General features: G+C 44.7%; 1 protein-coding gene across 2 annotated transcripts in view; it reads left to right on the forward strand.

Annotated features, from left to right (window-relative positions):
- The window catches only part of LOC112249354 (adenylate cyclase type 2-like), an 82,424-nt gene that overhangs the window by 57,659 nt on the left and 12,182 nt on the right, over positions 1-12,583 (forward strand). Inside the window, exons 6-15 of one of the 2 annotated variants that reach the window (XM_042321197.1) lie at positions 437-597; positions 3,878-3,989; positions 4,389-4,516; positions 5,568-5,726; positions 5,864-5,996; positions 6,099-6,287; positions 6,526-6,566; positions 7,348-7,407; positions 8,832-8,909; positions 9,176-9,245. In XM_042321197.1, coding sequence (XP_042177131.1) covers positions 437-597; positions 3,878-3,989; positions 4,389-4,516; positions 5,568-5,726; positions 5,864-5,996; positions 6,099-6,287; positions 6,526-6,566; positions 7,348-7,407; positions 8,832-8,909; positions 9,176-9,245 — 1,131 coding nt within the window. The remainder of the gene's footprint in view (positions 1-436; positions 598-3,877; positions 3,990-4,388; positions 4,517-5,567; positions 5,727-5,863; positions 5,997-6,098; positions 6,288-6,525; positions 6,567-7,347; positions 7,408-8,831; positions 8,910-9,175; positions 9,246-12,583) is intronic. The other variant, XM_042321198.1, reaches the window with a different exon arrangement.

Consider the following 12,583-nt stretch of genomic DNA (forward strand, 5'->3'; position numbering starts at 1 on the left):
GCAACTCCCCCCCCGATGAATGCAGACAAACCAGAGAGGAAAGATAGTAGTCCAGTGCCTCAGTATTGCATCATACGGGTGAACAGGAATTATGACGTGGTCAATGGGGATTGAAGAATGATTTCCTGAGACATCCTCTTATTAACTTCTTAGATTCTCATCTCACCTGACTCTATTCCATCCAGAGGCTCTCAAAGCAATGTTCTATCTGTCTGTTGACTGGCTGTACAACCAGACTGGCAGCACAATGATTATAAAGCTTTTAACAGTAATCTGAATGAATGGGGCCCTTGTTAGTGGAGTTACTAGATCAGCAAGACACTCTGACAGCTGGTTGATACTCAGATTGGGTTGGGTTCATGACCTTTTGTCTATCGGAAAGTGTGTGTGGTTGGGTGGGTGTGGTGTGTTGATGCTAACGTGTGTGCGTGCGTAGGAGAACCTGCTGCAGTCTGTGCTGCCGGTCTACATCTCCATGAAGATGAAGCTGGCCATCATGGAGCGTCTGCAAGACTGCAAGGACAAAGAAGAGCAGCAACGACTCGTCAAAGACAACAACTTCCACAGTCTCTACGTCAAGAGACACGAGAACGTCAGGTACAGTACAACAATAGCCTGTCAAGGACTAAGAATATGACTGAGAAGCATACAGCCTGTTCAAATAACCTGTTATGTTCTAAGAAAATTACTAAGAAACATACAGTAGAATCCCATCCTTTGCCTGTCACTCATTGCCTGTCAAACTAAGCACGGTTTTCAGTCTACCAAATAACACACATGGAAAATATTTATCCAACCCAAATGTTCTCTTGAACGAAACTCCGCTTTTGGCTTTAGCTTTTACATTTTGGCTATTTTTCTGCTTCTGGAACGGCCTAGTACATCACCGGGGCCAAGCATTCTTCCATCCAAGACCTCTATACCAGGTGGTGTCAGAGGAAGGCCCTAAAAATTGTCAGACTCCAGCCACCCCAGTCATAGACTGTTCTCTCTGCTACCGCACTGCAAGTGGTACTGGAGAGCCAAGTCTAGGTCCAAGAGGCTTCTGAACAGCTTCTATCCCCAAGCCATAAGACTCCTGAACAGCTAATCAAATGGCCACCCAGACTTTTTGCATTGCCCCTCCCCCCTTCTACGCTGCTGCTATTCTCTATTATCTCTGCATAGTCACTTTAATAACTCTACCTACATGTACATATTACCTGGACACCGGTGCCCCCGTACTTTGACTCTGTATATAGTCCCGTTATTGTTATTTACTGCTGCTCTTTAATTATTTGTTATTCTTATCTCTTACTTTGATTTTTTTTCTTAAATCTGCATGGTTGGTTAAGGGCTTGTAAGTACGCATTTTACTGTAAGGTCTACACCTGTTTATTCGGTGCATGTGACAAATACGATTTGATTTGGTTTTGAAATTGTGTTTCCATAGCTAGGGACTTGAAGTGCAGAATCAGTTGCTTTGTGAGAAGGTGTTAAAGTTCACAGTTAGCCATTGTTATGTAAATGCCAGCTGAAAAGTACCAGTGGCCTGGCTTTGGCCCCAAGTGAGAGCAGGTCCGCAGGATTCATGGCCCAGTGAGACCCGGTGCCGGCCCGCAAAGATGGAAACAATAGTCTGAACACTGGGTTAAATCATATTGTCACGATCTTCGTTGGAAGCATACTCGGACCAACGTGCAGCGTGATCTGGGTTCCACATCTTATTTATTGAAGTAAGTGAACCGCACAACAAAACAATAAAGAAACAACGAAACGTGACTACGTGGTGCACATGCACAAAACACACAATAATATCCCACAAACACAGGTGGGAAAAATGCTACTTAAATATTATCCCCAATTAGAGACAACGATTACCAGCTGCCTCTAATTGGGAATCATACAAATCACCAACATAGAAAAATTAAACTAGACTACCCCCTAGTCACGCCCTGACCTACTCCACCATAGAGAAACAAGGGCTCTCTATGTTCAGGACGTGACACATATGTTGCATGTGTGCTTTGAATAGTTAGTTTGTGTTCTCTAAATGTATTAATTTAATTTCCCCTAACATCCTCTGACCCCGAGGACTGGAGTTGCCCATCACTGCTCTGGGCAGTCTATTTACACTCACAATGCCCAGTCAGTTCTCATGGAATTTAGCATAACAGTGTTAGCTGAGCATTGACCCAGATGAGGCCTTTTGTTTTATGGGCATTCATTTAGAAAGTGCTGACAGACATTGGCTTTGTAGCCTATCCAGTGAACCTTGGCAGATGGCTCAATAGATTCCCTAAGTTTTAGACTCTGCTTACAGACTGTACTGTACCTTCTACCTTCCTGGATAAAGAGGGAGCCCATTTGTTGCCCAAATTAAGGTCAACACGGTAACACTCTTCGATCTTCTCAGTAGCCTAACAAACTGACATTTGTAACTACCTGGTTGATTTGATGATACGTTTAGACCCATAATTAATGTGATTTCATAGAAAAGGAGGGACATTTAAACTGTCTGATCTGAGAAGGCCTTGTGAAGATCAGACTGTATCATGTGCTGCTGTGGCTCGGCTAGTGATGAATCCTCATTTAAGCCCTTTGGTGATACTGTGAATTATAGCCCAACCACCTCCCCATTTGATCCTTGTAATGACACAAGACATGCTTGTCATTAGACATGTTCTTTCCAAGGAAACACCTGGTTGTTGTCAGTCAGAGTTACTGGGCAGCCATGGTTCTCTGGTCTGGTCTGCTTGGCAAGCAACAGGCTAATGTTAGCTACTTTAATGAGGACTGACCTTGGCAGCAGTTAGCCCTCTGAGCCCTGGTAATGAGCCAGTGATTAGGCTGTGGCGGCTGAATGTGTGGTGGCCTGGGTCAGGTGCTCTGTGTGGAGGATAGGGTTAACAATAAGCTTATAGCACTTCCAATTAGTGTACAGTGCAGTGCTTCCCCCATTATTTTTTGTCAGCAGCTGTGGCAAAGTTAGCATTGTGGTGGTGGGGGGGCGTGTTAGTGGATGTGGCCAATGGCAAACATTTTAGTGGCTGTTCTACACATTTTAGTGGCTGTTCTACACATTTTAGTGGCTGTTCTACACATTTTAGTGGCTGTTCTGCACATTTTAGTGGCTGTTCTACACATTTTAGTGGCTGTTCTACACATTTTAGTGGCTGTTCTGTACATTTTGCCATGGACGGAGAGAACACTTTTACAGTTTTAAAGCTAGTTCTCTGCAATTTAAAACTTTTGGTTACTACATGATTCCATATGTGTTATAGTTTTGATGTCTTCACTCTTATTCTACAATGTAGAAAATAGTCAAAATAAAGAAACCCTGGACTGAGCAGGTGTATACAAACTTTTGACTGGTACTGTGTGTTTTAATCATATATTTTGGAGTGGAGGCAACGGTGCTGGTAAATGAATATAGGAAAAACACTGCTGTAGTTTGTCTTTGAGCCAAACCCCTTAGCACGATCTCCCTTCAACTCAGTCTTCACCTCCTCTCTAGCCCCATAGGATTACTGTTCACCCAGGATAGGACCTACAGCTGTAATCAGTTATCCCCACTCCATTTCAACACCCCAGGAGTCAACCGTTATCTGACAATGACACCCTTGTTTAGTGATACAACAACATCAGAGGGATTAATCAGTGTAGCGGCCAGCCCGGCCGTATCCATGCAGACAACAGGTTTCATTATGACACTGATGTCTTGACCCCATATGTCCTGGGTCGGTCGTGATCAGTAAGCATGAAATGCAAGAAAATGCTTGGAAACTATGTGCAACAGGGAGGGACCATCTAAACTTGTCCAATAATGAATACTTCTTGTTTTCTTTGGAAACCGTGTGTCTTAATGAACACACCCTTGTTTTTTCTCTTTTTACAGTATTCTGTATGCTGACATTGTGGGCTTCACCCGATTGGCCAGCGACTGCTCTCCGAAGGAGCTGGTCATCATGCTCAATGAGCTGTTTGGGAAGTTTGACCAGATTGCAAAGGTGAGTTAATAATTTGTAAGATTTGCACCTTTAATTAAATTAACACTGACTTTTCACCTTTTATTTCATATTTAGCTACACTTTTACGCTTATTATGATAACACGACAGTGTAGTAATGCATAATCCACTTGTTATGTGGCATTAATCAGTGCTTGCTTCATCATAATAATTCTAATAATATATTTATTTTATAGAGTGCATTTCATGATACAAATAACCTCAGATAGTTAAAAACAAGTACATTTAGTTCTTGGGCTGGACACGTATGGATGTGTTGTGTGTTTGGTTCTTCAGGAGAACTTCTGATACCTTGTTTGTGTTAATGCTAAATCCAGTTGACATGTCTGCTTCTTGGATGGTCTTCATGGTCTGTGGTATTTTTCTATTTTATTCTTCAGGAGAACGAGTGCATGAGAATCAAGATTTTGGGAGACTGCTACTACTGTGTGTCTGGCCTGCCTGTCTCCCTGCCCATGCATGCCAAGAACTGTGTGAAGATGGGTCTGGACATGTGTGAGGCCATCAAGTGAGTTCAGAGGAGGCCTTCTGGGGGGAAGACCATTACTAAAACATGTGATCCTTCTGGTTAGTTCCAGGACTTTAGCAACATGTATTCTCATTAGATTGTGAGATAAATAGCGTATAGTAAATCAAATGTGTTAAAGTCGGGTAGGGAGGGTAGTGTTATTGTATAACGCAAGGGGGACTTTCTGGCCTAAGTAGTATGTGTTAACATGAGTTGTCTGGGTCAATGATGGTTATGAGAGTGAGCTAGTTCTATAATCAGGTGTTGTGGAGGACTGGAGGGTCTGTCAAAGGCTTTATCATGGCTCCTCTCTGCCCTGTTGGACAATCAAATCACATTTCATTTGTTACACGCTTCGTAAACAACAGGTGTAGACTAACAGTGAAATGCTTACTTAAGGTTCCTTTTCCAACAATGCAGAGTTAAATATAAATGAAATACAAAATAGAAAGTGACACAAGGAATAAATACACAGTCAGTAACAATAACGAATAAAAATAACATGGCTATATACAGGAAGTACCAGTACTGAGGCGATGTGCAGGTGTACGAGGTAATAACATGGCTATATACGGGAAGTACCAGTACTGAGTCGATGTGCAGGGGTACGAGGTAATAACATGGCTATATACAGGAAGTACCAGTACTGAGTCGATGTGCAGGTGTACGAGGTAATAACATGGCTATATATGGGAAGTACCAGTACTGAGGCGATGTGCAGGGGAACGAGGTAATAACATGGCTATAAACAGGGAGTACCAGTACCGAGGCGATGTGCAGGGGTACGAGGTAATCGAGGTAGTTATGTACTGTATATATAGGGAGGGGTAAAGTGACAAGGCAACAGTATAGATAATAGACCGTAGCAGCAGCGCATGTGGTGAGTATGTGTGGCGTCAGTATGCATGTGTGCGCATGTTATGACAAGAAGGAAATAGTTGATTTGTTCACCTGGCTCTGATGTCAAAGCAATAAGAAGGAATCCCAGGGAAACCAAAATGAACACACACACACACACACACATCTGACATATTCTGATCCTGCCCCTCAGACGAGTGCGCGAGGCCACAGGTGTGGACATCAACATGAGAGTGGGCGTGCACTCCGGCAACGTGCTCTGCGGTGTGATTGGCCTCCGCAAGTGGCAGTTTGACGTTTGGTCACATGACGTCACCCTGGCCAATTATATGGAGTCTGGAGGCTTACCTGGGTATGTTAGTAGTTGAGTTAACCATGTATGGTAAATCTTTAATCCTAATGGTGGCATTCATTATTAAGTTACTAGTGGTAACCTAGTCCTAGTAAGTCCATTTTACTAATAGTAACCCCCATCTTTGTCTTGATCAGGCGTGTCCACATCACTGAGGCCACCCTGAAGCACCTGAACAAGGCCTATGAGGTGGAGGAGGGGAACGGTGGGCTAAGAGATGCCTACCTGAAGGAACTCAACATACAGACATACCTTGTCATCGATCCTCGGGTGAGCTACCTCATTAAAAGTATTACCTCCAGAATCCCTTACAAGGGCCTTATCTGTATATGTGAGACTGTACTCCTCGTTAACGTGTGTGTGTGTCATCAGTCTAAGAACCAGGCTCTGAACAGCCACAGCATGCCCAAGCCGCGTGTGAATGACGGACTGAAGATGCGGGCGTCAGTGAGAATGACCCGTTACCTGGAGTCCTGGGGCGCCGTCAAACCCTTCGCCCACCTACAGAGCAGAGAGGGGTACACCCAAGACACCATGGTCAATGGAAAATCACGCTGCAAGGTGAGTGACGGCTGGGGGGACACTGCATTATAACTGATGAAAAGATTACCAGACATACTTCCTCTAACAGAAATAGTCCACTTTACACATCAAATCAAGCATAACAGGTTGAAATGTATTGCTACAAGCATCACGATTTCCTGTGGAAGACTGTTGATGGCATATTGAAATGCTGCTTTACTTCTTGCTGTTTTACGCACGATGTGTCTAACAACAGTTGTTTTAAAAAAAATTCTAGGACATCCCTCTGCGCACAACTCACTCGAAGATCACTGAGAGGTAAGGAAGGCCAAGTCTGAGAACACGGAGAGGATGAGTTCATTTGTTTATATGTTAACAAGAGCCCTGAACTGGCATCATGTCAGAGTGGTGACGTCAGACTCTCCTTACTGGATTGGTACTCCTGCTATGCATCAGTCTGTTGATACAGTGGGTGTTTATGGTTGTGGAGGTGTATTTAGGAAGCCAGTTCTTTTTTTTGAATTACCAAATGCAAACAACATCAGTCACTGTACAGTAAATGTTAAGCAATTTGTAAGTCCACTTAATGTTACACGTATTTTATATAAAAACACAAACACATTTACTTTTTATAAGGTCATCAAGTTTGGTCGCAAAGGGCTTAGAAGTTGTCTCTTTTTCCTCCTTACTGACAAAAGCTGAACCACATGAGTGCAGTAGACAGGACAGGGAAATAAGAAAATTGCCCTGAAAGACCTTTTGTCCCTGCTGTGGTTCTAGTGGACACCGATACTGTGAATGGACACTTAAGAGGTTAAGAGGAACCGGCTGTGTTGCTTCCGATGTGGTCGGTGGCCCTTCCTATGTTCTTTCATTTGGTCAGGAACAGTCCCTCTTCATGTCATGTTTAATAAAAACAAAATAGTTTCTTTATTCAGTTACAACACAAGCTTTATTAATATTTGATCCATTCTACGGAGACAGACATTTGTTGTTTTAGCACACATGAATCCTCACATACAACACACAACAGTCCCATACAGCGACAACGATGTCACCATGTTGAATGTATCTATCTCTCACTGTTGGTCCCTGACAGCTTTGATGAGTCTGTAGAGGAGCCCTTCTCCTCGCCCGCCCCTCCGCTCAGCACCTATAAGTGAGTGGAGCCAGCATGGCTCACAACACAACTGCTCCCTTCTGAGTGGAGGAGGAGAATATTGATGTTTCACAGCACCATTAACCTCCAACCCTTCTTTCTGGGTTAACACCCCCCCACCCCCCATACTGCCTAGAGCAGCCTCCCTCTTCTGTATAACAGGGCATCACAGGGATTCCCACGCCTTTACAAAGCAAGCAGGGCATAGTAACCACTCTCTACTAAGTGTTTAAAAAGTGTCTTTTTGTTTTCCTACTGGAGTTATGTGCTGTTATAAATACCGTGTGTGTGCCTCTGTCTGTGTGTGTCTGTGTGTATGTTTCCTTCCTGGTGGGGCAGGGGGCACAGAGCAGGGGTACTGCTGGGAGACTCCTGTTCAGTCACCCGAGTTCAATTAACACACAACATCCTGCACACACACACATTATAGAATGAATGACACACACCCACCCCCCTTCTCTCTGTTTCCACTAATGCTGAGAATGGCCTAAACCAGTTGCCTCCCTGCACAGCACACTGGGACTGAATAACCTGCATGATCTTGGCTGGTTTACCAGCATCCATCTGTCTGTCTGCGTGTCAGTCTGTCTGCGTGTCAGTTTGTCTGTCTGTCTGCGTGTCAGTCGGTCGGTCTGTCTGTCTGCGTGACGGTCTGTCTGTCTGCGTGCCAGTCGTTCTGTCTGTCCGTCTGCGTGGCGGTCGGTCGGTCCGTCTGCGTGGCGGTCGGTCGGTCCGTCTGCGTGGCGGTCGGTCGGTCTGTCTGCGTTTTGTTCGGTCTCTCTGCGTGTCGGTCGGTCTGTCTGCGTTTCGGTCGGTCGGTCTGCCGGTCGGTTGGTCTGCGTGTCGGTCGGTCGGTATGCTTTTCGGTCGGTCTGCCTGTCGGTCGGTCTGCGCGTCGGTCGGTCTGCGTGTCGGTCGGTTTGTTTGTCTGTCTGCGTGACGGTCAGTCGGTCTGTCTGTGTGTCGGTCGGTCTGCGTGCCGGTTGGTCTGCGTGTCGGTCAGTCTGTCTGCGTGTCGGTCGGTTTGTTTGTCTGTCTGCGTGACAGTCAGTCGGTCTGTCTGCGTGTCGGTCGGTCTGTCTCTGCGTGTCGGCCGGTCTGCGTGTCGGTCGATCTGTCTGAGTGTCGGTCGGTCAGTCAGCGTGTTGGTCGGTCTGCGTGTCGGTCTGCTTGGCGGTCTGCCGGTTGGTCTGCGTGTCGGTCGGTCGGTCGGCATGTCAGTTGGTCTGTTTGTCAGTCTTCGTGTCGGTCGGGTCTGCGTGTTGGTCAGTGTGTCGGGTCTGCGTGTCGGTTGGTCGGTCTGTCGGTCTGCTTGTCGGTCTGTCGGCCGGTCTGCGTGTCGGTCGGGTCTGCGTGTCGGTCGGTCTGTCTGCATCTGTCTGTTGGCCTCTGTGTGTCTGCTAGTCTACCTCTGTGTTTTACAGGAACAAGTCCCAGAAGAGCAAGTTTGATGAGGAGCTGCACAATGAGATGACCACCACCATCGATGAGCTCAGCAGCAAGTGAGTCTCTATAGTCACTAAATAGTCAAGACATTCAGAGAATAGTCACTAGGTAGGACTACAAGTTTAAACCTGAACTCTTCCTAGCCACCAACATATCCCCTGAGAAAAGTCTTATTTAGCCAATTGGGAATAATATTGACAAAGATGAGTCAAAGTTATCAAAGATATTGAGTTGTAATAATAGAGAGCTTGCACTCACTCACACACACCCACTCACTCTTTCACACACTTTTCCTCACACTCTCTCCCCATGTGACCTCCAGGCAGTGGGTGAAGTCTGAGGAGACTAGCAGTCTGGCTGTGTGGTTCCCTAAGAAAGAGCTGGAGAAACAGGTGAGTCTGTCTCAGAGCTGTCTAGACACTGTTGAGAGGAGCATTGCTGTCCTAGTATACACTTTAGTAGGTACATCTCCACAATGAAAATCTCTAGAACCTTATAGATACAATGTGAAGAAATATATCAGTTGTCTCTGGAATAACTACATGTAACTACCAATTGACAGACTCTATGGTCTCTATACACTGTGGAAAGGAGCCTTACTGTCCTAATATTTTATTTATTTTTATTTATTTCACCTTTATTTAACCAGGTAGGCAAGTTTAGAACAAGTTCTCATTTACAATTGCGACCTGGCCACGATAAAGCAAAGCAGTTCGACAGATACAACTATACAGAGTTACACATGGAGTAAAACAAACATACAGTCAATAATACAGTATAAACAAGTCTATATACGATGTGAGCAAATGAGGTGAGAAGGGAGGTAAAGGCAAAAAAGGCCATGGTGGCAAAGTAAATACAATATAGCAAGTAAAACACTGGAATGGTAGTTTTGCAATGGAAGAATGTGCAAAGTAGAAATAAAAATAATGGGGTGCAAAGGAGCAAAATAAATAAATTAATTAAAATTAAATACAGTTGGGAAAGAGGTAGTTGTTTGGGCTAAATTATAGGTGGGCTATGTACAGGTGCAGTAATCTGTGAGCTGCTCTGACAGTTGGTGCTTAAAGCTAGTGAGGGAGATAAGTGTTTCCAGTTTCAGAGATTTTTGTAGTTCGTTCCAGTCATTGGCAGCAGAGAACTGGAAGGAGAGGCGGCCAAAGAAAGAATTGGTTTTGGGGGTGACTAGAGAGATATACCTGCTGGAGCGTGTGCTACAGGTGGGAGATGCTATGGTGACCAGCGAGCTGAGATAAGGGGGACTTTACCTAGCAGGGTCTTGTAGATGACATGGAGCCAGTGGGTTTGGCGACGAGTATGAAGCGAGGGCCAGCCAACGAGAGCGTACAGGTCGCAATGGTGGGTAGTATATGGGGCTTTGGTGACAAAACGGATTGCACTGTGATAGACTGCATCCAATTTGTTGAGTAGGGTATTGGAGGCTATTTTGTAAATGACATCGCCAAAGTCGAGGATTGGTAGGATGGTCAGTTTTACAAGGGTATGTTTGACAGCATGAGTGAAGGATGCTTTGTTGCGAAATAGGAAGCCAATTCTAGATTTAACTTTGGATTGGAGATGTTTGATATGGGTCTGGAAGGAGAGTTTACAGTCTAACCAGACACCTAAGTATTTGTAGTTGTCCACATATTCTAAGTCAGAGCCGTCCAGAGTAGTGATGTTGGACAGGCGGGTAGGTGCAGGTAGCGATTGGTTGAAGAGCATGCATTTAGTTTTACTTGTATTTAAGAGCAATTGGAGGCCACGGAAGGAGAGTTGTATGGCATTGAAGCTTGCCTGGAGGGTTGTTAACACAGTGTCCAAAGAAGGGCCAGAAGTATACAGAATGGTGTCGTCTGCGTAGAGGTGGATCAGAGACTCACCAGCAGCAAGAGCGACCTCATTGATGTATACAGAGAAGAGAGTCGGTCCAAGAATTGAACCCTGTGGCACCCCCATAGAGACTGCCAGAGGTCCGGACAGCAGACCCTCCGATTTGACACACTGAACTCTATCAGAGAAGTAGTTGGTGAACCAGGCGAGGCAATCATTTGAGAAACCAAGGCTGTCGAGTCTGCCGATGAGGATGTGGTGATTGACAGAGTCGAAAGCTTTGGCCAGATCAATGAATACGGCTGCACAGTAATGTTTCTTATCGATGGCGGTTAAGATATCGTTTAGGACCTTGAGCGTGGCTGAGGTGCACCCATGACCAGCTCTGAAACCAGATTGCATAGCAGAGAAGGTATGGTGAGATTCGAAATGGTCGGTAATCTGTTTGTTGACTTGGCTTTCGAAGACCTTAGAAAGGCATGGTAGGATAGATATAGGTCTGTAGCAGTTTGGGTCAAGAGTGTCCCCCTTTGAAGAGGGGGATGACCGCAGCTGCTTTCCAATCTTTGGGAATCTCAGACGACACAAAAGAGAGGTTGAACAGGCTAGTAATAGGGGTGGCAACAATTTTGGCAGATAATTTTAGAAAGAAAGGGTCCAGATTGTCTAGCCCGGCTGATTTGTAGGGGTCCAGATTTTGCAGCTCTTTCAGAACATCAGCTGAACGGATTTGGGAGAAGGAGAAATGGGGAAGGCTTGGGCGAGTTGCTGTTGGGGGTGCAGTGCTGTTGACCGGGGTAGGAGTAGCCAGGTGGAAAGCATGGCCAGCCGTAGAAAAATGCTTATTGAAATTCTCAATTATGGTGGATTTATCAGTGGTGACAGTGTTTCCTATCTTCAGTGCAGTGGGCAGCTGGGAGGAGGTGTTCTCCATGTTCTCCATTCTCCATGGACTTTACAGTGTCCCAGAACTTTTTTGAGTTAGTGTTGCAGGAAGCAAATTTCTGCTTGAAAAAGCTAGCCTTGGCTTTTCTAACTGCCTGTGTATAATTTCTAGCTTCCCTGAACAGCTGCATATCACGGGGGCTGTTCGATGCTAATGCAGAACGCCATAGGATGTTTTTGTGTTGGTTAAGGGCAGTCAGGTCTGGGGAGAACCAAGGGCTATATCTGTTCCTGGTTCTAAATTTCTTGAATGGGGCATGTTTATTCAAGATGGTTAGGAAGGCATTATATACAACATGTACATCTGTACAATGTCAATAGCCTTTATGTAAGATACAGTATAAAGAAAAATATTCATACATGCCATTTTAGTTCCTAACCCTTATAACATGCTAAATGTTATATTGGAATCAATCTCTTGATATCTCTGATTAGCCTACACAGACCACACCTGTTCTTAGTGCTTTCAGAAAGTATTCAGACCCCTTTCCTTATTTCCACATTTTGTGACGTTACAGCCTTATTTTAAATTGATTAAATCTTTTTTTCCCTCATCAATCTACAAACAATACTCCATAATGACAAAGCAAAAACAGGTTTTTAGAAATTAACAAATGTATTAAAAATAAAAACGGATACCTTTTTTACATAAGTATTCAGACCCTTTTCTCTGAGACTTCAAATGGAGCTCAGGTGCATCCTGTTTCCTTTGATCATCCTTGAGATGTTTCTACAAATGATTGGAATCCACCTGTGGTAAATTCAATTGATCCCACAGTTGACAATGTGTGTCAGAGCAAAAACCAAGCCATGAGGTTAAAGGAATTGTCCTAGGAGCTCCGAGACAGGTTTGTGAAAAGGCACAGATCTGGGGAAGGGTATCAAAAAATTCTGCAGCATTGAGGGTCCCCAAGAACACAGTGGCCTCTATCATTCTTAAATGGAAGAAGTT

The sequence above is a fragment of the Oncorhynchus tshawytscha genome, linkage group LG04, assembly GCF_018296145.1.
Source record: "Oncorhynchus tshawytscha isolate Ot180627B linkage group LG04, Otsh_v2.0, whole genome shotgun sequence".
NCBI classification, from domain to species: domain Eukaryota; kingdom Metazoa; phylum Chordata; class Actinopteri; order Salmoniformes; family Salmonidae; genus Oncorhynchus; species Oncorhynchus tshawytscha.